The 25,919-nt window shown below is 46.4% G+C and overlaps 1 protein-coding gene across 3 annotated transcripts in view; it reads left to right on the top strand.

Moving 5' to 3' along the window:
• Nucleotides 1-25,919, top strand: part of lrrc56 (leucine rich repeat containing 56) — a 131,405-nt gene that overhangs the window by 59,681 nt on the left and 45,805 nt on the right. For all 3 annotated transcript variants that reach the window (XM_067994269.1, XM_067994268.1, XM_067994270.1), the window contains exons 6-7: nt 5,597-5,693; nt 11,038-11,235. In XM_067994269.1, the coding sequence (XP_067850370.1) occupies nt 5,597-5,693; nt 11,038-11,235 (295 nt within the window). The remainder of the gene's footprint in view (nt 1-5,596; nt 5,694-11,037; nt 11,236-25,919) is intronic.

Consider the following 25,919-nt stretch of genomic DNA (forward strand, 5'->3'; position numbering starts at 1 on the left):
GGTAATGGTAGAGCCATAAGGTTACAGATTGTGCTGGAATACAATTCTGCTGCTGATGATGGCCCACAGCGCCTCATGGATGCCCAGTTTTGAGCTGCTAGATTTGTTCTGAATCTATCCCACTTAACACGGTGGTAGTGCCACACAACACGTTGGATGGTGTCCTCAGTGCGAAGACGGGACTTCGTCTCCACGAGGACTGTACGGTGGTCACTCCTACCAGTACTGTCATGGACAGATGCATCTGTGACAGGTAGATTGGTGACGATGAGGTCAAGTAGGTTTATCCCTCGTGTTGGTTCGCTCACCATCTGCCGCAGGCCCAGTCTGGCAGCTACGTCCTTCAGGACTCGGCCAGCTCGGTCAGTAGTGGTGCTACCGAGCCACTCTTGGTGATGGACATTGAAGTCCCCCACACAGAGTACATTCTGTGCCCTTGCTACCCTCAGTGCTTCCTCCAAGTGGTGTTCAACATGGAGGAGGACTGATTCATCAGCTGAGGGAGGACGGTAGGTGGTAATCAGCAGGAGGTTTCCTTGCCCATGTTTGAACTGATGCCATGAGATTTCATGGGATCTGGAGTCAATGTTGAGGACTCCCAGGGCCACTCCCTCCTGACTGTATATCACTGTACCGCCACCTCTGGTGGGTCTGTCCTGCCGGTGGGACAGGACATACCCAGGGATGGTGATGGAAGAGTCTGGGACGTTGGCTGAAAGGTATTGCCTGTGTGTTGTAAACAAACTTTGTTACAAACACTGGTCGATTTCCCGAAGCATTCCACACGGAGAGCGAAGACCAAGTGTCGTGTTAACATGAGGTGGGGTTGGTGTGCGGGAGATAATTGGGCCAGGGTGGACTGTTATGTAGGAGGCCAATGTGGGAAGTGGGGCTCGGGGGGGAAATAGGGTGAGGTGGGGGTGAGAGGAGACACAGCAGGATTGGGGGGGTGGTAGAGTGGGGTTAGAGGCTACAAGGCGGAAGGTATAGGAGGGTTAAAGACTATTGAGGAGGGGGATAATAAAATAGGGTTGGAGAAGGTAGACTGGGGAGGGGAGGTGTGAAACAGCCAGTGGGTGGAGGAGGGGCGAGGGCACCAGATATGAGGGGAGGGGGTACAAGGGGTGATGGGGGTTTTCCAATTTGTAAAGTACCTGTCAATCTGTATGTGTTCTATACAGAGTGACTGGCATTGATTATTGGAAGAGAGTAGGGTGGAAGGTCACGACAAAGCGGCCGACCAGGACACACTATGACCGGACCAGCGAGCTGGGAGAGTGAGGGGGACGTGCTTATGTGGAGGTTAAGGCAGCCTCGTGGTCACAGGGGAGAAGGGCCTACAAAACGTTTGAGGCCTGAGCGGGCACAAAATCAACAGGTGAGGCGCCAATCGTCCAAAAGGTTAACCTGTGAGACGGGAACGGGCAGAAATTCTGATGTCTTGAGGCTCAACGGCTGAAGTGACAAGTACTGGCCCGTATAGCCCAAGGGAAAAAAATGTTGTTATTTTAAAAATGACATCTTTTTAAAAAAAAGCGGAGACCAACATGGTGACCATCCACAGCTGGAAAAAGGAACAGTGGTGCCCAGTGGTGAAAACCCGCAACCGCACACAGAGTGAAAACAATTCTTCACGTTTAATTGTGCCACAGATTGCCACGTATTGGTGAGACTGCACCTGGAATGCTGCATACAGTTTTAGTGTCCATACTTAAGAAAAGACATACTTGCTCTCGAGGCAGTACAAAGAAGGTTCACTCGGTTAATCCCGGGAATGAGGGGGCGGACATATGAGGAGAGGTTGAGCAGATTGGGACTCTACTCATTGGGGTTCAGAAGAATGAGAGGCGATCTTATTGAAACATATAAGATTGTGAAGGGTCTTGATCGGGTGGATGCAGTAAGGATGTTCCCAAAGATGGGTGAAACTAGAACTAGGGGGCATAATCTTAGAATAAGGGGCTGCTCTTTCAAAACTGAGATGAGGAGAAACTTCTTCACTCAGAGGGTGGTAGGTCTGTGGAATTTGCTGCCCCAGGAAGCTGTGGAAGCTACATCATTGAATAAATTTAAAACAGAAATAGACAGTTTCCTAGAAGTAAAGGGAATTAGGGGTTATGGGGAGCGGGCAGGAAATTGGACATGAAGCTGAGTTCGGATCGGTCAATGCCCTGTGGGTGGCGGAGAGGGCCCAGGGGCTATGTGGCCGGGTCCTGCTCCGACTTCTTGTGTTCTTTAGATTTGTGGTTGGGATCAGATCAGCCATGATCTTATTGAATGGCGGAGCAGGCTCGAGGGGCCGATTGGCCTACTCCTGCTCCAATTTCTTATGTTCTTATGTTCTTATTTATCCAATTCCCTTTTGAAAGTTATTATTGAATCTGCTTCCACCGCCCTTTCAGGCAGCGCATTTCCAGATCATAACAACTCGCTGAGTAAAATAAATTCTCCTCATCTCCCCCTATGGTTCTTTTACCAATTATCTTATCTTACCGATTTTCACAATATGTCGATTTGCATTTACACAGCTCCTATATAAATGCACCATGGTGTTAGACAAAGCTGCAACGTCCACTGAGCGGTAGTGGCAGCATTAGAGAAGGTGAATCAAAGCATGGTCACCAAGATGGGTTTTGAGGAGGCTTCTAAAGGTGGGGGAGAGGTGGGATGGTCGATGGGTTTGTGGGGGTGTTTCAGAGAACAGGGCTGAGGCAACGGAAGGTAATGCCACCCATAGTGGAGGCAGAAAAGAGGGAGAGACCAGGGGCTGGAGTCGGAGGACACAAGCTGGAGGAGGGTGGACAAGGCCAATAGAGGGATCTCCAAATGAGAAAGAAGATTTAGAATCCATAATATGCCAGGGTTCTGAGACCCACTGTCGTGCCTCTACCCCCCAGCCTGGCTGTGATCAGTTAACTTGGCACAGGGATTGGACTGGGGACCTCTTACTGCTCTGTAGTGTTCAGTCTGTTTCCCAGCTGAGCTACTTGGGAACATTTTATTTTAAATATTATTGCAGGATTCTCTTAGAAATGTTATATTTAGTTATATTGTAAAGTCTATTGCTTTTCTTTTGTAATCCAGAATGAAATGTTTTCTCTGTACACACAGAACGTTAGCAAGTGTTAATTTTTCGGATATTTTTATCTGGAAGACCTTGATAATCAGTGCAATGCTGCACACTGTGTCATTTCTTTAGACTTTTAATGTCTTTGATTCAGCAACTTTGTGAAATACCAGACTTTGTTTGCGGCTGAATTATCAAATCCTTGTACAGTAGCCCCTCGCTAGAACATCCTCGATGTTTTGTGACCTTGAATATAATGTACTTTATTCGTGGTCCGTCAGTAGCAGAGAACCATATAAAGTTCATTTTTAGCGTGGCTCCAAATGACTGTTACAGGGAACCTCTGCTGCAATCAAGCATTTCTCTGTCGGTTCAGTATTTTAACTTTAATGACGTGCAGCACTTTGACTATTCAGGTCACCTTTGAGTGCGTTATCTTGTAGTTACTTTGTCTAAAACTAAATGAAGGTGTATTTTCTCTCATCTGCCTCCCCCTACATACAGAAAGTTGAGAGAGACACTTCAAGAACTCACTTTACTTGCCAGAGCCTACAACTACTTCATTACCATCAACTGTTTTCTTCCATTCTAAATGTTTACATAGGCAGTTTCAATGGTAAATGTTTACATAGGCGGTTTCAATGGTAAATGTTTACATAGGCGGTTTCAATGGTAAATGTTTACATAGGCGGTTTCAATGGTAAATGTTTACATAGGCGGTTTCAATGGTAAATGTTTACATAGGCGGTTTCAATGGTAAATGTTTACATAGGCGGTTTCAATGGTAAATGTTTACACAGGCGGTTTCAATGGTAAATGTTTACACAGGCAGTTTCAATGGTAAATGTTGACACAGAAACGTGACCAAAAATTGTGACAACAGGAAGTGCGCACGGACACGAGAGTCACGTTCCTGTTTCCCCGGCCCTGTCACAGTGGTCTCTTTCCATAACCTCCCCATGTAATTGTGGAATATAACAACAGTCACTAGAGCAGCACGGTAGGCGTGCAGCCAACTTTGCAACGCAGTGACCCGTGGTAAGTATAAAAGTACCATTCCCACCATATATATTCCGGCAGATTGCAATTATCTTTGAACAAGTTTTTTAGGGTTCAAGGGGCTTTGACAAATTGCTTAAGCTTTGTCTCACAGCTCATGGCATCAACTGAGCACCTTGAATGTGTTACAGCCTGGTTATATCTTGAGTGCTTCTTGCTGCAACATGAATTGGGTTTCTGATTTATTCCAGTCTCCTGTGCTATGTGGGAATTGTCCAAGGACATTTTTAGTATTGTCAGCGCTCGTCATTTCATTAACGATTAATTGATTTTCCATTTTCTCCTTGTGCGCACGGTTCATGGGAGGGAGGAAGAGAGCAAGATTATTTTTTCTCTCTCCAATCTATCTTTCTGAATTGTGCACATCAAAACAATACTGCAAAATCTATAAATCAGTAGTGAAATGGCCATTGCTAACACCACTACACTCGACTCTTTAATCTTCTGCTAGGTTTCAATGATGCTGCTGGGTTCAGCTATTAACTTCCTAATATACATCAGCATCCCTGTAAGATGAGCTATTAATTTCTGATTCCTAACCTTTGATGCTTTTTGTTCTACTTGGTGTGATGTGGGTTATCTGTCTGTGTCAGTTTGACTCACTTGATAGTCTGAATCAAGAGGTTGTGGATTCAAGTTCTGCTCCAGCACTTGAACACAAAATCTAGGCTGACGCTTCAGTGTAGTACTGAGGGAGTGCTGTATTGCTGGAGGTGCCGTCTTTAGGATGAGACGTTAAACTGAGGTCCAGCTGTTCAAATGGAGTTGAACGATCCCATGGCGCTATTTGAAGAGCAGGGAGTTCTCCTGGTGACCTGGGCAACATCTATCCCTCAACCAACACCAACAAAACCTAATCATGTATCCCATGTTTGTAGGACTTTGCCATGTGTAAATTGGCTGCCAGGTTTGCCTACAGAACAGCAATAACCTACCCAAATCTCTCCACCTCTTTTCCTCCACCTATTAAAAACCTCCTCAGGCATCTCTTTAATCAAGTTTTTGTTTATCTCTCTGAATTTTTCCCTCCTGGCTTACTGTCCATTCTTCTTTAAACCCATTTGTCAAGTTCCTAGTATATCCTCCTTGCATTAAAGTGACAAAGTAAATGCAATTTGCTGTTGCTATTGCTGTCGTCTACAGTTCAAAAGTAATTAATTGGCTGTGAAGCACTTTGGGACATCCTAAGGATGTAAAGGGCTCCATATAAATGTAAACAATAGCAAAATACCACAGATGCTGGAAATCTGAAATAGAAATGTACGTTAGTTTGTTCTTTATTGGCCCTAAGTAAGGTCTTGAGAGTCTTTTGGTATGGACTCTCTTGGATTGTTTCCAGTAATGATTCATCCAGAATGAAATGCTAAGAGTTTTTTGTGCAAGTTATCAAAATAATATTCAGGTTCAAAAGGCTTAGAAATTGCCAAATAGAAATAACTGATTTTCCATTTTCTCCAAATGAATGTCCAGGGACCTCGGGACGTCATTAACAAACCTGCAGGTGCTCTGGATGGCTCGATGCGGACTGAGAGACTTGGACGGAATTCCTTCTTTCTGTTCTTTAAAGGTGATTGATTTGTGACATCATTCTTAGACAGTGATCACATGGTGTGATGTGAAGTTACGAGGTTATGACTAGTCAGGCCCACAAATTATTTAAATCTATTATAAATGCAAGGGAGCTAAGGGCCAGGAGCAATGAGGAAAGGCTTGACTACCTTGGGACTGTTCTTTCTTAAAAAGAGAATACTGAGGGGTGGTTTGATAGACGCATTTAAGATTAAGCAGCAGCTCGTCGAGCTTACTTCCACAGCACCTCCCAGCCCCGTGACACCCACTCCCTCCACCACCGGCGTACATAGGGGGACTGGACACGTTCCTGTCGGCAAATAGGAGTCAGGGCTTTTAGATTATGAGTGTCTGAACCAATAGAGTTTAAAGCACAGACGGAGGCCATTTGTCCCCTGGTCTGGATGGATTGCATCTGTTCATATTGAAAGAAATTGGGGAAGAGATAGCAGAGGCACTATTACATATTAAAAAAAATTCATTAGAAAAGGGACTAGTGCCAGAGGATTGGTGGACAGCTAATGTGGTTCCCATATTTAAAATGGGAGATAGAACAAGTCCAGGGAACTGTAGACCAGTTAGCTTAACACCAGTGGTAGGAAAGATCATAGAATCTTTACTCAAAGGTCTAATAGAGAAACATCTAGAAAATGAAAATATAACAAACAGTAATCATGGATTTCAAAAGGGAGGGTCATGCTTGACCAACCTTATTGAATTCTTTGAAGAGGTAACAGAAAGAGTAGACAAGGGTAATGCAGTAGATGCAATATATTTGGATTTTCAAAAGGCCTTTGATAAGGTACCGCATAGTTGACTCATGACTAAGGTCAGAGCATGTGGAGTCGGGACAGGTAGCAGAATGGATAGCAAGCTGGCAACAAAACAGAAAATAGAGAGTAGGGGTTAAGGAAAGTTACTCAGACTGGCATTAATAAATTTGCAGAATGGGCATGCAATTGGCAAATGAATTTCAATATAGATAAGTGTGAGGTGTTGCAGTTTGGAAGAACGAATAAGGAGGCCACACACTGCTTGGATAATAAGAATCTAAATGGGGAGAGGAACAGAGGGATCTGGGGGTACAGATACACAAATCACTAAAAGTAGCGACGCAGGTTAATAAGGCCATAAAAAAGCAAACTAAGAACTGGGGTCCTCTTCTAGAGGGATAGAGTTGAAAAGCAGAGAAGTTATGTTAAACTTGTATAGAACCTTGGTTAGACCAAACTTGGAGCACAGTGCACAGTTCTGGTCTCCATATTATAAAAAGAATATAGAGGCACTGGAGAAGGTGCAAAAAAGATTTGCTAGGATGATCCAGAACTGAGAGGTTATACCTAGCAGGAAAGATTGAACAGGCTGGGGCTCTTTTCTCTAGAAAAGAGAAGGCTAAGAGGTAACCTGATAGAGGTCTTTAAGATTATGAAAGGGTTTGATAGGGTAGACATAGAGAAGATGTTTCCACTTGCGGGGGAGACCAAATCTGGGGGCCATAAATATAAGATAGTCACTAATAAATCCAATAGGGAATTCAGGAGAAACTTCTTTACCCAGAGAGTGGTGAGAATGTGGAACTCACTAACAAAAGGAATAGTTGAGGCGAATAGTGGAGATGCATTTAATGGGAAGCTGGATAAACACATGAGGAAGAAAGGAATAGAAGGATATGCTGATAGGGTGAGATAAGTAGGGAGGGAGGAGGCTCGTGTGGAGCATAAACACCGGCATGGACCTTTTGGGCCGAATGGCCTGTTTCTGTGCTGTACATTGCATGTAATTCTATGTCTTGCCAGCTCTTTGTTAGAACAGTCCAAAACTAATCCCATTGCCCCACGCTGTTCCCTGTATCTTCCTCTTCCTCAAATATTTATCCAATTTTCCATTAAAAGATGCAGTGGTCTCTGCCTTGATCACTCCCGGTGGCAAATCATTCTTCGAAACCTTCTCCGCTTTAGGTGCCAACTCGGCCAATTGTTATTGTAGTTTCATTTTAGAATTCCCGATTTATTTAGAAAATTAATGTATTTCCTATTGCAGCTAAACTCCCCCAGCGATTATTTCTTTGTGTGGTATGTGCAGGTGTGCGTGCGGATGCGTACATGCCGTGTGTGTGTGCAGGTGTGCGTGCGGATGCGTACATGCCGTGTGTGTGTGCATGTGTGCGTGCGGATGCGTACATGCCGTGTGTGTGTGCATGTGCGTGTGGATGTGTACATGCCGTGTGTGTGCATGTGTGCGAGCGGATGCATACATGCCGTGTGTGTGTGTGCATGTGCGTGCGGATGCGTACATGCCGTGTGCGTGTGCATGTGCGAGCGGATGCGTACATGCCGTGTGTGTGTGCATGTGTGCGAGCGGATGCATACATGCCGTGTGTGTGTGTGTGTGTGTGTGCGCATGTGCGTGCGGATGTGTACATGCCGTGTGTGTGCATGTGCGTGCGGATGCGTACATGCCGCGTGTGTGTGCATGTGCGAGCGGATGTGTACATGCCGCGTGTGTGTGCATGTGCGTGCGGATGTGTACATGCCGTGCGTGTGTGCATGTGTGCGTGCAGATGTGTACATGCCGTGTGTGTGTGCATGTGCGAGTGGATGCATACATGCCGTGTGTGTGTGCATGTGCATGCGGATGTGTACATGCCGTGTGTGTGTGCATGTGCGAGTGGATGCGTACATGCCGTGTGTGTGTGCATGTGCGAGTGGATGCGTACATGCCGTGTGTGTGTGCATGTGTGCGAGTGGATGCATACATGCCGTGTGTGTGTGCATGTGCGCGAGTGGATGCATACATGCCGTGTGTGTGTGCATGTGCGTGCGGATGTGTACATGCCGTGTGTGTGTGCATGTGCGAGTGGAGGCGTACATGCCGTGTGTGTGTGCATGTGTGTGAGTGGATGCATACATGCCGTGTGTGTGTGCATGTGCGTGCGGATGTGTACATGCCGTGTGTGTGTGCATGTGTGCGTGCGGATGTGTACATGCCGTGTGTGTGTGCATGTGTGCGTGCGGATGCATACATGCCGTGTGTGTGTGCATGTGCGAGCGGATGTGTACATGTCGTGTGTGTGTGCATGTGTGCGAGTGGATGCGTACATGCCGTGTGTGTGTGCATGTGTGCGTGCGGATGTGTACATGCCGTGTGTGTGTGCATGTGTGCGTGCGGATGTGTACATGCCGTGTGTGTGTGCATGTGTGCGTGCGGATGCGTACATACCGTGTGTGTGTCCATGTGCGTGCGGATGCGTACATGCCGTGTGTGTGTGCATGTGTGCGTGCGGATGCGTACATGCCCTGTGTGTGTGCATGTATGCGTGCGGATGCGTACATGCCGTGTGTGTGTGCATGTGCGTGCGGATGCGTACATGCCGTGTGTGTGCATGTATGCGTGCGGATGCGTACATGCCGTGTGTGTGTGCATGTATGCGTGCGGATGCGTACATGCCGTGTGTGTGTGCATGTGTGCGTGCGGATGCGTACATGCCGCGTGTGTGTGCATGTGTGCGTGCGGATGCGTACATGCCGTGTGTGTGTGCATGTGCGAGCGGATGCGTACATGCCGTGTGTGTGTGCATGTGCGAGCGGATGCGTACATGCCGTGTATGTGTGCGAGCGGATGCGTACATGCCGTGTGTGTGTGCATGTGCGAGCGGATGCGTACATGCCGTGTGTGTGTGCATGTGCGAGCAGATGCGTACATGCCGTGTGTGTGCGCATCTTCCCCCACCTTTCAGCCAGGTCTGCTGTCCCTCTCTCCTCCTTCCCCAATATGGCATTTTTACTTTCTCTACTCACTTCCTGCAGGAGAGCTCCTAAAATGAACAGCGTTGTGTTCGATGTTATAAAACCCACTCACGGGCCATTGATTATATGAAGCAAGAAGTGTGATCCCTTATGTTGGTGTCTCCGCCACACGGTGCTCCTGGGATATTCTCTTTACACTGGAGGCCGACCCCTGTCATTTGTGTTTTGTTTGTGTACATCAGGCTCTGAATGTAAAGAGTCAGCTAGCTAGGTATACCCAGAGTCTGGGGTGATCAGACTCCCAACAGGCCGTTGTCACATTGTTACTGGGACAGGGGAGTTGTTGAGGCCACTTTTACAAGTTTGCGATTTCTTTTTGCGAATTTTTAATGTCTTTGTGATCGATGTTATTTTTAAAAGTTTATTGTGGAGTGGGGGGAGGAACTGTCACAGCAGCTGTTTCTCAGATTTTTTTTGTTGGAACATGATTGGGGTCAAAATAGAAATTGGGAAGCTGGGGTTCGTGTAATATGATTGGTGAATAATAAAAGTACAAAATGACCAATTGGAAAGGAGAAAAAAGTTAACCGCTCAGGAAGAAGGTGGCACAGATTTGACTGTCACACTTAGACAACAGCAAGAGGAAATGTTATTCCAGACATACTGTTACATACATGTATTATAGTAAGAATTCTGGAATGCCTGAGTGTAATAATGAAACACGTTTTAATTGATATTTCTGAATCATTGGTGTCTGCATATTGTCATTTCTCATGTTCATTGTACAGAGAATAACAAGTGGCCGTGACTCCGTTACAATGCTGGAACACGTCCTGAATCAGGAGACCAAAGTTTACACGCCTAACCTGAACCCAGTTCACTCTAGACTTGAACGCCGAACTTGGTTTTTAAATAATAAAGAATCTGAATTTCTCAAGTGTGAATGTTTCCACTTGTTTTGCTACTGAGTGAGGTCTGTGTTCAGTCACCACTGAAGAGGTTTCCCTTCCTGACATTATTGTGGCTCCTGAGGTTTTCTTTTCTCTGCGACTTTGTGCAATCTTGCAGAAGGGTGAGCTGCTGCACAGGGTTCCGTTACTAAACAAGTGCTGTAAGAATGAGGTGACAGGGAGAGAGACAGAGATGTAAAATCCTGGGTTAGGTGTTGTTCTAGTGTAACAAGTTAGGTGCGTTAAGTCCAGAAGATTAATGGGTGACCTGTTTGAGGTGTTTAAGATGATTAAAGGATTCGATAGGGTAGATTAACTATTCACGAGAGAAACTATTTCCTCTGGTGGGGGGAGTCCAGAGCAAGGGGGTGATGTCAGGAAGCACTTCTTCACACAAAGGGGAGTGGAAATCTGGAACTCTCTCCCCCAAAATGCTGTTGAGGCTGGGGGGTCAATTGAAAATTTCAAAACTGAGATCGGTAGATTTTTATTGGGTAAGGGTATGAAGGCTGACAGAACCAAGGTGGGTAAATGGAATTGAGGTTACAGATCAGCCATGATCTAATTGAATGGCGGAAGAGGCTCGAGGGGCTGAATGGCCGCCTCCTGTTCCTACGAGTTACATTTTTCTTATCTTTTGCTGCAGGAACTTTACTTGGCGTATAACAGCATTTCAGATGTCAGCACGGTGAGTATGTTGGATCACCTGGAAGTGCTAGACCTGGAAGGGAACAATATTGATGACGTTGTGCAGATCCACTACCTCGCTCTGTGCGGCAAGCTGAGCACACTCACGCTCGAGGGGAACCCTTTTTGCTTTCAACAAAACCCAGGGACACCAGAGGTAAAAAGAGTACATTCATGTTTTGCTGGGTGTGCTGTCATGAGGCTGGTAGATTTAACTCAGCATTATGTGCAAACAGCAAACAAAAATGATTTTTTAAAACATTTCATAGCTTGACATCCCTGCAAAGGGAACAGAACAACAAACATCAAATTTATTTTATTTTGCTATTAGTGATACTTGTTTGTGTCTTCTCAAATTAAGAGAATTTGAAAGACAGTAAATACTTGATCTATCGAATCTATTGACAAGTGAGACCCTCTCACAGGGGAGTTTTTGAGTGATTGAGGAAAATGTTGGAGCTCGTCTGGGTCCAACTTCTCGTATTGCAGTAGCTGCGCACGGTGCAGTTTGTTTAAACTCTGGAATGAAATTCAGCAGGAACCATGAAAGACATTTGCAAATAGGCAATGTGCTAATAATTCAAACCCATTTGAAAGGCGTTTGCTGATTACATTAGCATGTTTAACAAATTCGAATGAAATGTGATGCTCCTTCATTGTGCTCCCTTACCCTATAGACTCTCTTGATCTCTACAAGCAAATAAGCTTCACCTATTCTGCTCAATCTTGCCTCTTATTAAAAAAAAAAGTTATTTCATCCCTCATTATATTACACACTGGTAGCTACTCCCCTCTGTCCGCCCTTCCTTCTACAGCAGAGCAGGAAATTAAGCTGTATACTCTTATAGGACCCAATGCTGCCAACTCGTAATGTCACAAATGATTGATTTTGTGCTATTGTTTTAATGGGGCCAATTCACCCGCAGAGAAGTGGGAGAGAATTCTTATCATAAATTGCACATTAAAATAACAAAACAAAATCAATAAATTATTAATGAAACTGCAAATGTTGGCAGGGCTGATGGTGTCTGGTGCAGTGCAGTGACTGAGGGAGGGTCAGAGTGTTTGTTTTTCTGTGGAGGTGGGATGGTGTTGTATCTCCTACTCCAGTCCCAGTGTAGATATGAGTGGGCTGGGAATTACCAAAACCCAGGGCACCATTACACATTGCTCAGCAAACCTGTGACTGTTGTGACTTACACCAGGAAAGCCGTACAAACTTAATCTTCCTTCTGGTTTTGAATCTGATTCCGACTCGTTTTTCCTAACTTTCCACTTGGGATTGAGTGGTTCCTGACTGCATAGGGGAAGATAATTGGCACCAGGATGATTTTTATTGCTCCCTTTTAACTGTGGTTAATATCAAAGTCTGGGGTGCGTGGAAAAAATGCACACAGGTCATGCAAAGTGTTCTGATCTCTATGGATACAAACAAGTCCCAGATAATACGACCCATCAGCTCCGCTCTTCATTGGATAAGATTACCAAGCCACTGGGAGATCAACTGCGGTCTTTATCTCTTTATAGCTGCTTTCTGTCCTCACCAACTTGATCCTCTCCTCTCTTTAAAAACTGACTCCTTGCCGGGAGGACAGTCTATGGGCACCGTTTGCCCTCCAATACTTCACCCAAGTGACCACTGCTCATCTCTTGATGGGAGCGTCTGTGAGCAATTCCTCTTTTTTTTTAATCTTTAGGTTATTATTTTCTCCACCTCCTTTATTGTTTTAAAGTCCTTTCTGCAGTCCTCCTTATCCTTTCTAGGAACATAGGAACAGGAGTAGGTCATTCAGCCCCTCGTGCCTGCTCCGCCGTTTGATAAGATCATGGCTGATCTGTGATCTAACTCCATATACCTGCCTTTGGCCCATATCCCTTAACACCTTTGATTGCCAAAAAGCTATCTATCTCAGATTGAAATTTAGCAATTGAGCTAGTATCAATTGCCGTTTGCAGAAGACAGTTCCAAACTTCTACCACCCTTTGTGTGTAGAAATGTTTTCTAATCTTTCCCTTTACTGGCCATTTTCAGGGGGCAGGAGAGGGAATTCAGCCCGAGAGCTGGCTCCCCATCAATCTGTGTGGAAAAGGTGCAGTCAGAGCAGGTGATATTTCGGAGGTGGAAAAAAGCAATCTTGGCAACTGATGAGGAGTCGGCAGGAGACAGCTGAGCTTTGAGTTAAGGAGTGTGCTACGGTTCCAGGCTTCTGTTCTAGGCCTGAGGTGACATCCAGAGATATTGATGATGTCCTTGCTCGAGGAACACAGATGTCGACAGGAGTAAAATGTAATGGGACTGATCTTTTGGCCCCTTCCACGCTGGTACTGGACAGGTGCAGTGCGCTCCCCAAGTGGGCCAGTAACATCCTCGGCACAGGTCCGACCCCGGGTGAGGCCTCATTTTAGCAGATAAACAAAGGGAAGGCTGGCGCACTGGGGGTCAGCAGAGGTGACTGTCCAGGCACGGAAGGAGAAACCATTACATGAGTTGCAGGGATAAGTTTTTGCGAGGCCAATGGCACTGGCAGGACTTTGCACAGATCCCGTGAAGGGCGGAAATAGCGGGCACGCTGGGCCTGACAAAATGTATCCTATAGTGTATGCAATGTGACAGTGTAACACAGAGGGCAGTGTCAGAGAGACGGACCATTGAGAGTGGATGTTAAAGGAAGACGAAGGCAGTGGAGAGGTTGGGGAGGATGAGAGACAGTGATCACCAGCACGCAGGATGTTTGTGACTTGGACCAACGCAGGGTTGAGATGCCTTCCTCCTCTTCCTGCTCTCACTCTGTCTGATTCGCCATCATGTGGATGAGGAGAAGTGCTGGAAAGTGGGTTAGAGTTCAGTGATATGGCAGAGTGCCCTTGAATTTCGAGGGGTAGTGTTGAGAGTGCTGAGAACCATCTTCTCAATCAAAGATGTGAGAGTGAAACTCGGACTCGATGGGCCCAATGGCCTCCTTCCGTGCTGTAACCTTCTACGATTCTATGAAAATAAAAATGATTGGCACCCGGGAGTTGACATGGTAACGAACGTGGCTCCTCACAGTTAGGAGATGTACTGTGAAGGCTGTCATTGATGGGATTCAGTGAAGGTCGAGTAAGTGCAGAATGGCTGGTATTAGGAGGCTAGATATTTGTATCGAGGAGAAAAGGATTGTGCTTTCACAATGATGGTAAAACCCTGAAGCTGATACAGTCTCGTGTAAAGCTGAGGTAGCTGTGAGACCCTTCAATGCAGAGTCCAAATTTTCCTGCGCGGAAGCATTTACGTTGTGAGTGCTGATCAGGATGTGATTAGAGGTCTCCGCCAGTGATATCGGTGGGTCAGGGGGATGATCCAGCTGTTCCCGAGGTTGTCCTATCAGTGATGCAGCAGCCCCCAGCACTGCAGTCAGGATGCTGAATGTGACTGTGTGGGTGCTGGTGTAGAACACATCGAGTGGTCGCACAGGCTCGGATTCTAGAGCGAGGCCGACCACGCAAGTAGGAGGACAAAGTTTGCGTGGACCAGCGGTCGAGGCAATATTTCCCTCTTAGTGGAGGAAGATTTCAACCATTCCTTGCCATTCCCGTCAGCCGAGCTTTATGTATTTAATTGCTAAAACTCAGGCTTTTCAAAAATATTGGACTGTAAACGGATGCAGTGTGCTCTTCTAAGACCCGTTCAGCATTTACGCGATCTGCCCGTTTCTCCTGGCATCAGTCGGTAAGGATAAATAAATCGCATCCGTCACTGCCGCTAAACTCAGCACTCCCAGCTCTGCAGCAGTCCAGACCCAAGAAATACAAGCGCTCGAGGTTTCAACAGGACGTTGAGGGACTGAATTCTCTCTCCACCAAGAGAAGGTGCAGTGGAGAAGAGAAACACTACCTCAACCGCCGATCCTCACAGACTCTGTTCTCCTGCTGGCGTGATCGGCCCCGTTCCTGAAATTGGGCGGGAAAATGGGATCGCCCCGCCTCCCTGACCTCTGTTACCCACCCACGCCAGCACCGCCATTGGCCAGCTCTTTCCCGCCCACTGCAGGTGAATGCCGGCAGATGCCTGGGCCTGGCCCCCCATCCCATAATGCCCCATCCCATAATGCCCCATCCCATAATGCCCCATCCCATAATGCCCCATCCCATAATCCGCCATCCCCTCCCATCCGCCATTGTTACCGCTGCTCCCACCGACAGCCTGGTAGAAGGTGGCATTAGGCCTGCAGTAGCGGCGATAATGACCCCGATGGGGCACCAAGGGAGGAAGAGGCCTGGTAGAGGCCTGCTTTTCCTCCAGTCTTGCTCTCGTGCACTTACCTGTGTAGGCCATGATTTCTGCTGGGGCCTAGAAGGCTGCAGCCCCTGGCTCCTTCAGGGCTTTCCTGCCCCTTTCGAGATCCGTCGCTGCCGGGCTGGAGGGGCAGGTGGAGGTCCTGCACCACCAGAAGGAAACTCCCAGCCCACTGTGTCTGTGAGCAACACCATGAGAGATCACTGAGTTGTGTGAAATGATAAATAGCCACCCACTCCCTCCCCCACCAGCGCACCGTGTCTGCAGTGTGTTCTATCTACAGGATGCACTGCAACCACTCGCCAAGGATTCTTTGACAAACCTGCGACCTCTGCCACCGAGAAGGACAAGGGCAGGAAGTGCATGGGAACAACATCACCTGCACGTTCCCCTACAAGTCACTCACATAGAATGTACAGCACAGAAACAGGCCATTCGGCCCAACTGGTCTATGCCGGTGTTTATGTTCCACACGAGACTCCTCCCTCCCCTCTTCATCTCACCCTATCAGCATATCCTTCTATGCCTTTCTCCCTCGTGTTTATCCAGCTGCCCCTTAAATGCAATTATGCTGTTCACCTCAACTACTCCATGTGGTAGCGAGTTCCACATTCCAAACACAACTTGGACATATATCGGCCGTTACTTCATCGTCAAAATCCTGGAACTCCCTCCCTAACAGCACTGTGGGAGAACCTTCACCACACAGACTGCAGCGGTTCAAGAAGGCGGCTCACCACCACCTTCTCGAGGGCAATTAGGGATGGGCAATAAATGCCGGCCGCACCAGCGATGACCATACACCGAGAGAAAAAAAATATTACACATTTCCAGCATTAGGTAGAGTCAGGTCCAAACTCTAGGAGTAGCAGCAAGCAGCAAAATCTGAGGGTTAAAGATCAGAGTTTCTTTCCCTTTACTGGCCATTTTCAGGGGGCAGGAGAGGGAATTCAGCCCGAGAGCTGGCTCCCCTTCAATCTGTGACACTTATAGAATCGTAGAATGATACAGCCACAGAAGGAGGCCTGTGCTGGCTCTTTGAAAGAGCTATCCAATTAGTCCCACTCCCCCCCCCTGCTCTTTCCCCATAGCCCTGCAAATCTTTTCCCTTCGAGTATTTATCCAATTCCCTTTTGAAAGTTACTGTTGAATCTACTTCCACCGCCCTTTCAGGCAGCGCATTCCAGAACTCGCTGCGTAAAAAAAATGTTCCTCATGACGCCCCTGATTCTTTCCCAATCACCTTAACTCTGTGTCCTCTGATTACCGGCCCTCCTGGGAATTTTCTCCAGCAGCAACATCGGGTGCTGGATATGCCCATCAGTATTTGGGTGGGTGTCTTTAAATGCCATATAATTAAGGAAATGCTTTCGTTGGTGCCTTAGCAATGCTGGGTGGTTGGAAAGCCAATTGTGTTCCAGGACCCAGCGTTACTCGGGAGACGAGGGAAAGTGGGGGGAAGGATGTGTTTTAAATGGCCCCATAAGCTGAGTGCAATCCATCACAGGGTGACTGAGGGCACTTCACCAGCACGCCAAGTGTACAGTTTTGAAAACTTTCCAGTACTAGCCGACACTCCGCCGCAGCAGCACTGTGAGGTCATGGTTTGACCCCACCCGGTAAAGGGGCCTGCTCTTGACGGAAAGCGCCTGGCAAACCCTTGGGCTTCATCTGGGACCTAGTGACCACGTCCGTTGGGGCACAACAATGGGCTCTGTGCGGTTCTACCATTTCATCGTGGCTCTTTATAAATATCACTATCTGTTTTCCAAGCACGTTTCCTGAAGATGTTGACTGTTTGAAATGTATTTGCTCGATAATCAAAAGACAGATGGTTTGCCTGTGAGCTGCAGAGATTGCTGTGTGGCGGCTCTGTCCATGTTGGGTAGGTTATTCAAGCTAAATAGGTTAGGGAGAAGCAGGAGACATAAGTACAAGTTACATAAGCATAGAACTAGGTTAGATGTTACAAAGGTGCATCTTTACGCAGAGGGTGGTCGACCTCTGGAGTGAGTTGCTGAGACACATGCAGTGAATGTGGATTGGCAGCAAGCATTCAAAGGGGATGAGCTCCTGAGTGTGGTCGACGTCATTATATATCGAAGGACAGGATCGATGGACAGGCTGCTCGTATGTTTGTACAATATATAAAGACATTGCCTGATTCTGCACCGATATCAGTATTACCAGCTGCCTACGGTTTTGGATTTACCATTGTTATCCACTTGGGGAATCTGCAAAACACGAGCTGAGTTTCTGGCCTCCAGCTACAGCCCTGCAATTTCTCACCGAGAGACCAGCGCTTGCTCAAGATTCATCACGTCCAATATCTGTCCTTGTAAATAGAATTTGCTGCAGCCGTCGGTGAGAAATGGCATACTTCCCTCATGGGGACGGCCATAACTCACCAGCAGCTTCGTTGTTTGTGAGTTACGATGGGGCTCACTTGCGGAGCCAGGTATCCATCTCTCACTGCTGGCCACAACGTGCCATTTCTAAATTGAATCTTTGACAAAATTGGGTTACAACATATTACATCTGTGCAGTGCCTTGATTATGTGGTGACCTCAGTAATCCATTTTCAGTCCTTCCAAAAAGTCTGTTGAGGCACTGTTTGGATTCGACATTCTTTTATAAAACAAAAAAGTAGATTATTTATGTTTTTTATGTCAATTAAACAAGCGCTTGTGTAAAACGGTACCACGGTAGCATTCAAAGAGTTGGATAGCATTACTAGTGCAACACTAAAGTATTAACAATATTTTGATATTTTAATCACATTCTTAATGGTCCTGAATTTACGCCATTGGATGCCAACGTACAAAAGCTTAGCGCGGGTGTCCGAAATCCCACCATCTGCCACTTCAGTGCAAGTGTTAACTCGTTTATGTAACACCTCTGCTAATATACTGTAGAGAGGATTTCCAGATGAATGCACTGAGTACACTGGTATGCCTCAGAGTAATTTAAGGCTGTGTTCTTTTGGATTAAAATAATGGTTTACAATATATACCATAGCTAGACTTTCCTGGTAAACGATTACAATTAGTTCTTGAAAAATCTGCCGTTATGATATCATTGTCATGCTATCACTGCCCTCCAACTGAATATTGGGAAGAATGAAGCCATTGTCTTTGGTCCCTGCCACAAATTCCGTTCCCTAGCCACCAACTCCATCCCTCTCCTCGGCCACTGCCTGAGGCTGAACCAGACCTTCGCAACCTTAGGGTCAAATAGGACACCGAGATGAGCTTCCGACCACACATCCGCTCCATCACAAGGACCGCCTGCTTCCACCTCCGTAACATCGCCCGTCTCCGCCCCTGCCTCAGCTCATCTGCTGCTGAAACCCTCATCCATGCCTTTGTGACCACTAGACTTGACTATTCCAATGCTGTCCTGCCCGACCTCCCATCTTCCACCCTCCATAAACTTGAGCTCATCCAAAACTCTGCTGCCCGTATCCTAACTCGCACCAAGTCCTGTCCACCCATCACCCCCTGTGCTCGCTGACCTACATTGGCTCCCGGTCCAGGAACGTCTCGATTTTAAAAATTCTCTTCTTCTTGTTCAAATCCCTCCATGGCCTCGCGCCTTCCTTTCTCTATAAACCTCCTCCAGCCCTACAACCCTCCGAGATCTCTGGGCTCCTCCAATTCTTACCTCTTGCACATCCCCAATTTTAATTGCTCCACCAATGGCGGCCGTGCCTTCGGCTGCCTGGGCCCTAAGCTCTGGAATTCCCTCCCTAAACCTCTCCGCCTCTCTCTCCTCCTTTAAGATGCTCCTTAACACCCACCTCTTTGACCAAGCCTTTGGTCACCTGGCCTAATATCTCCTTATGTGGCTCGGTGCCAAATTTTGCTTGAAAATCGCTCCTGCGAAGCGCCTTGGGACCTTTTACTACACAGCCTTCAGAACAGTGATCCAGATCCTCCAACTCTAGCCTCTTGTACATTTCCCCCCCCCTGCTCGCCTCACCGTTGGCGGCCGTGCTTTCAGCCGTCTAGGCCCCACGCTCCGGAAACTCACTTGCTCTACGGGGAAAGAGCGGGGGAATGGGACTATCTGGATTGCTCTTACAATGAGCCAGCACGGGCTTGATGGGCCGAATGGCCTCCTTCTGTGCTGTAGCCGTTCTACTATGTTAAAAGTGCTGCATAAGTGCAGGTGGTTGTTGTTGTTGTTGATGCCCTCGAGTGACCGCCAGTGCTGTCTGTCCGATAGCGTCTGCGCTGATAGCTGTTGCATGAGCAACGCCGGCCCAATGAAACTCCCACCAAAAAAGACTGACACTATTCACAATGGCCCATTGCAAAGATGGGTGGCTATCCTTTCACATCTGAAACGCTAGAAAATTATATTCTGTCTAACAACGAGCAGCTTCCATCGATTCTACAGAGGTCAAATCATTTGTGTTTGGCAATGACACCTTCGACGGGGTGAGAAGTGCCTCTTTGAGGCCGTCGGATGAAGAAACTTTAAAGGTCCGACGGCCTGTAGCGCAGGTCGCAGGGTCAAGCTGCTACAGCGGGTTCACAGGCAGGTTTGAAGTCACGCCCCACCCCTTATTTTAATGGAACCGCCCTGGGACACTCCTCATAACTCGTGTCACAGGGGTCTCCTAAGATGGAGGAAGATCCTACTCAAGGGTCTTCATCCCAGTGTGAGAACCGCCCCAGGTCCAGTTCTATACTTTATTCACGTTATCGTCAATAAAAATCTGTCCGCAGAATTTTTTTTCTCAGTGTGTGTCTGACTGCCCAGTTTCGTGCCATTGTGCCCTGCTCCACACATTGCCTGCCACACCTGCTGGGCAATTCGTGCCGGATATTTTTCCTGCTCCTTGCTGCTTGAATCTCGATGCCACTTCCCGCCGCCATTTCTAATTGCGGCACACACAGACTCCAGTTAACAGCCACTAACGGAAGGCGATACTCATCCAGTCCTGCTAATTGTGTTGGGGGGGGTGGGGGAAGCAGCCATCGATGTGAGTACAAGGAAAAGACGTGTACTTCAAGAATAGAATGGCCATTCCCGCTGGAGTCTAATCTCAGGGATGAGGCGACTGCTGTTGAACTGCTTGTTCTTTGATGTCATGGTTTATTACGTGGGACCGATTACCGGCACTAGTGGTGGAACAAGAAATCTTAATGGGTTTCAAGGAGGAAGTAGATAGGTTCTGGTCAACAAATGGGATTTAGGGTTACTGGAGATGCACCAAGGGAATACTGGGGATAGGTGGGCTAGATGGGCCGAAGGTCGTCTTCTGCCTGAAACTGTTACTATCTGAACCTCTAGAATTGATTCACAGCCTTTTATTATTCCTAGCTATCCATTATTCTCAGAGGATTATAAATGGATAAAAATATATTTGAAATATTAGGTGTTAATTTTCTCTCTCTCGATAATGTCAGTAACATTTGGATATTTTTCATAGCACATGTCTGTGCATCCTTCTCCAGTCCCTTTTAAAGGTTATTCCTTTGATACAGGTGGATGCATCATCTCACAATTTAATCTCTGTGACTGCACTTGCAGTTACTGCGGGGTTACGTGACCCCGTACAGTATTTATCTCTGAAGTCTGTTAGTGCGTCAGCGCTCAGCATATCTGGCTGATTGAAAGCTATTTTCTAAACAAGAGCAGCATGTTGTCTATCATAGATTTCTAAAGGGCCAGCTGGGACACTTCGTTAGCGTTATAGAATTCGACTACAGCCATTTATTGCGAAACCCCGGTGAAGGGCCATGGCCCATTTTCCCTGGAGTAGGAGGTTGAGGGGTGATCTTATAGAAGTCTATAAAATAATGAGGGGCATAGATAAGGTAGATAGTCAAAATCTTTTCCCAAAGGTAGGGGAGTCTATAACGAGGGGACATAGATTTAAGGTGAGAGGGGAGAGATACAAAAGGGTCCAGAGGGGCAATTTTTTCACTCAAAGGGTGGTGAGTGTCTGGAACGAGCTGCCAGAGGCAGTAGTTGAGGCGGGTACAATTTTGTCTTTTAAAAAGCATTTGGACAGTTACATGGGTAAGATGGGTATAGAGGGATATGGGGCAAGTGCAGGCAATTGGGACTAGCTTAGTGGTATAAACTGGGCGACATGGACATGTTGGGCCGAAGGGCCTGTTTCCATGTTGTAAACTTCTATGATTCTATGATTCTATTGCATCGGACCCCAGCAAGGTTGAAAAAAGCAGATGAGAAGATCAGGTAAATCAGGACATGGTGATTAGGCAATGCCCAGCTTGGGTTTAAAACACTTACAAACAGAGATGCAATCTTCATATTTTCCCGAGTTGGCTGCCTGCAGATACTTGCTATATCTGTTGCATCTTATTTTCCTTAAAAAATTAGCCGACGTGGAATTATTATTCGTGTGTGAAGGTTTGTAGCATTTTAGTGACTGACCTTTTCTGAGTCATTAATCTGACCATTCCAATAGCCTTGACTTTTATTGCCAGCATTAATAAGGAGGAAAGGTTTTATTGTTCACAAGGGAATAGCTAGATCTTCACTTGATATGCAGAGTGCAGCAAGAAACTGATCACCTTATATATATCTTAAAAGCGTAGCATTAGACTGTGTAATTTACTGACACAAAAAGGGCAAAATTGTGTACAGAAGTTAAATGTTAAGATGCAGTGTTAGCTTGACTCAGCTGGTAGCTCTCTCACTTCTAGCCGCAATCCACACTTTGAGCAGATAATCTTGAGTGACGTCCTAGTGCATCACTGAGGGAGTCCTGAATTGTCGAAGGTGTCACCTTCAGGATAAGATTTTAAGCCAGGGCCCTGTCTGCCTGTTCAGTATTAAAGCGAAGAGGGAAAAAACATGCTGAAATCGGCCCTGGACTACCTGTACAGCACAGCCTGAACTTGAATTCGGTTAAAATGTATTCTTTGGCACAAATCGTAGAAGAGCAGGGAGTTCTCCCAGTGTCCTGGCCAACATTCCTCCTTCAACCGACCTCACAAAAACAATTAGCTGGGCATTCATCTCATTTGTTGTTTGTGGGACCTTGCTTTGTGCAGAACAGTAGCATTTTTTGCCTACAAAACAACTGTGACTGCCCTTCAAAAGTAAATTTTTGGATGTGATGTGCTTTGAGACATTCTGAGGAGATGATAAGGCGCTGTATAAATAGCAGTTCTTCCGTACCAGTAGAACTAATCAAGACACAAGTGACGGGAGTAGCATGTATTTATTAATCTGTTAAGAATTTTTTTTTAAAATCCATAACTGAAATCATATATTAAATAAAAACATAGAACAGCTTTATGGTTGTAGGTTTCTAACTGTCCAGATGCCAAATGTATTTACCTAAGGACAAGCAACAAACTGAACGAGTTATCCTCTGTCAGACACCCTTGGGGAAGGCACAACACAGTGTACCTGCATAAATCCAAAGAGTAGGCTGTGTGGGTAGTCAACATCCCAATTGGTGTTTTATGAAGATAGATGTGACTGTAGGGATGTTAGTGATGCTGTTATGTTACTGCCTGCTGAAGCTGGCGTCAATCCAGACTCGATTCGTTTCAACTGTCAGCAGAGCAATCGTATTGTAAATGTGTTTGAATAAGCGGCATAGTTCTTGGATGCCTCATTTTTCAGCAGCTGAGATCATCAGTGCACTTCCTATTATATAAATGTGCGAGCAACATCTACTGGCAGAAAGCGAATGCTGCGTTTAAGTGTTGGCAAAGAATGCATCTTAACCAAATTCAAGGTCGATAAAAGAAACTTGAATATTTCTTTCTTTAATTCAAGTTTAGGCTGCATTGTAGCACTAATTCACAGCTAATTTCTGTTTTCTTTTCTCCCCCCTTCACTTATCACTTCCTACTTTCTTTCCCCGTCCAGTCCACACTATCTGTCTCAGTCAAAAGAGGACGATCTAGCCTGCAGACATCTCCCTGCGTACCTTGAGTGTATTCCTCCAAGCAGCCAACCTGCAAGAAGCAGTCTTGATTAACGCAGGAAATGTCACGTTTTGCCCCCGCACCCCCGTTACTCACACCAACATGTTAAGATTGATGTAGTTGTCCCTCTGTGAAAGCCCAAGTGGGGTTGCGGGCATTCAGACTCCGACCTCCTGCAGGTATGTGTGCTTTTTAAGTGCGGTATTTTCATTAGAGGTTCCCAGTTTCAAAAATCACAAAGGTAAGTACAGATTAAGTAGGCCAATCCACAAGAAGCCCACAGTTCCCCGTCACAGCTTCCAACTGGCTCTTGAATGACTCCGCTAGCCTAACTGGAGACCGAGCCAGAGAATAATCACTCACTGTGCACAAGTCACCAGTTCTGAACTGAACTTTTACCACTCTGTACTATAGTGGAAGATTAACTTGGAATAGTGCTGCCGATTAACATTTTCCATTTTTGCAGGTACTGTACAGTATGTCGTACCTTTCCAAAGAGTGGCTGACAGTTAGGTGAATATCTTGCGTGCCTCTATAAGGCGGCCTCTCATTCACCTCTTTTCAAGACTAAAAATTCCAAGTTTTTTCTGACCCTTCCTTATAATTTAACCTATTGGCTCCCAGGATTAGCCTTGTCATCCTTCTCTATGCCTCTTCAGCCCTTGTGCCTCGCTAACCAAACCTGAAGTCAAGGTGCAGTGTGATCACCTGCGGATATTGTCCAGGTCTTTCTGCAGCTCCTTGGCCGTTTCACGTAGTAGGTACAGCACAGTAGGAGGCCATTCGGCCCATCGTGCCTATGCCGGCTCTTTGAAAGAGCTATCCAATTTAGTCCCACTCCCCCCCTGCTCTTTCCCCATAGCCCTGCAAATTTTTTCCCTTCAAGTATTTATCCAATTCCCTTTTGAAAGTTATTATTGAATCTGCTTCCACCGCCCTTTCAGGCAGCGCGTTCCAGATCATCACAACTCGCTGCGTAAAAAAATGTTTCCCCATGTCGCCTCTGGCTCTTTTGCCAATCACCCTAAATCGGTGTCCACTGGTTACCGACCCTTCTGCCACTGGAAATAATTTCTCCTTATTTACTCTATCAAAACCCTTCACGATTTTGAACACTTCTATCAAATTTCCCCTTAACCTTCTCTGTTCTAAGGAGAACAATCCGAGCTTCTCCAGTAGAAGTTCGGAACTCTCTTCCGCAAACGGCAATTGATACTAGCTCAATTGCTAAATTTAAATGTGAGATAGATAGCTTTTTGGCAACCAAAGGTATTAAGGGCCAAAGGCAGGTATATGGAGTTAGATCACAGATCAGCCATGATCTTACCAAATGGCGGAGCAGGCACGAGGGGCTGAATGGCCTACTCCTGTTCCTATGTTCCTCTCCACACAACATGACCTGACTTTCCCCACCAATTAAGTAGCCTCTGAATGTAACCAACCGGCGTTGTGTTTCTGAATCCAAGTTGTTTATGTAGATTAGAAACAGTTAGGATTGGGGAACAATCCGCAGAGTACTCTATTGATATGTCTCCCCAGCGTGACATCACTCCCCTAACCAGCACCTGCTGCTTCCTGGCTTTGAGCCAATTCCTTCTCCACTTCCACATTTTGCACAGGGCACCCCCCACCTTGGACTTGTGTAGCAGCCTTTGGTGTGGAACTGCATCGAAAGGCTATCTAGCGCTCAATTTTTAAAAATTCGTTCATGGGATGTGGGCGTCGCTGGCAAGGCCAGCATTTATTGCCCATCCCTAATTGCCTTCTTGAAAACTGAGTGGCTCGCTAGGCCATTTCAGAGGGTGATTAAGAATCAACCACATTGCTGTGGGTCCGGAGTCACATATGGGCCAGACCGGGTAAGGACGGCAGGTTTCCTTCCCTAAAGGGCATGAAACTACTGGAATTTACGACAATCCAGTAGTTTCATGGCCACCATTACTGATACTAGTTTTTTTTAATTCCAGATTTTTTTTAATTAATTGAATTTAGCAATTGAGCTAGTATCAATTGCTGTTTGCAGAAGAGAGTTCCAAACTTCTACCACCCTTTGTGTGTAGAAATGTTTTCTAATCTCGCTCCTGAAAGGTCTGGCTCTAATTTTTAGACTGTGCCCCCTACTCCTAGAATCCCCAACCAGCGGAAATAGTTTCTCTCTATCCACCCTATCTGTTCCCCTTAATATCTTATAAACTTCGATCAGATCACCCCTTAACCTTCGAAAGTCCAGAGAATACAACCCCAATTTGTGTAATCTCTCCTCGTAACTTAACCCTTGAAGTCCGGGTATCATTCTAGTAAACCTACGCTGCACTCCCTCCAAGGCCAATATGTCCTTCTGAAGGTGCGGTGCCCAGAACTGCTTACAGTACTCCAGGTGCAGTCTAACCAGGGTTTTGTATAGCTAAAGTAGATAAGTCACCCGGTCCAGATGAGATGCATCCTCGGTTGCTGAGGGAAGTAAGGGTGGAAATTGCGGAGGTACTGGCCATAATCTTCCAAACATCCGTAGATACGGGGGTGATGCCAGAGGACTGGAGAATTGCAAATGTTACACCCTTGTTCAAAAAAGGGTGCAAGGATAAACCCAGCAACTACAGGCCAGTCAGTTTAACCTCAGTGGTGGGGAAACTTTTAGAA

Source organism: Heptranchias perlo, chromosome 12, assembly GCF_035084215.1.
Source record: "Heptranchias perlo isolate sHepPer1 chromosome 12, sHepPer1.hap1, whole genome shotgun sequence".
Lineage (NCBI taxonomy): Eukaryota > Metazoa > Chordata > Chondrichthyes > Hexanchiformes > Hexanchidae > Heptranchias > Heptranchias perlo.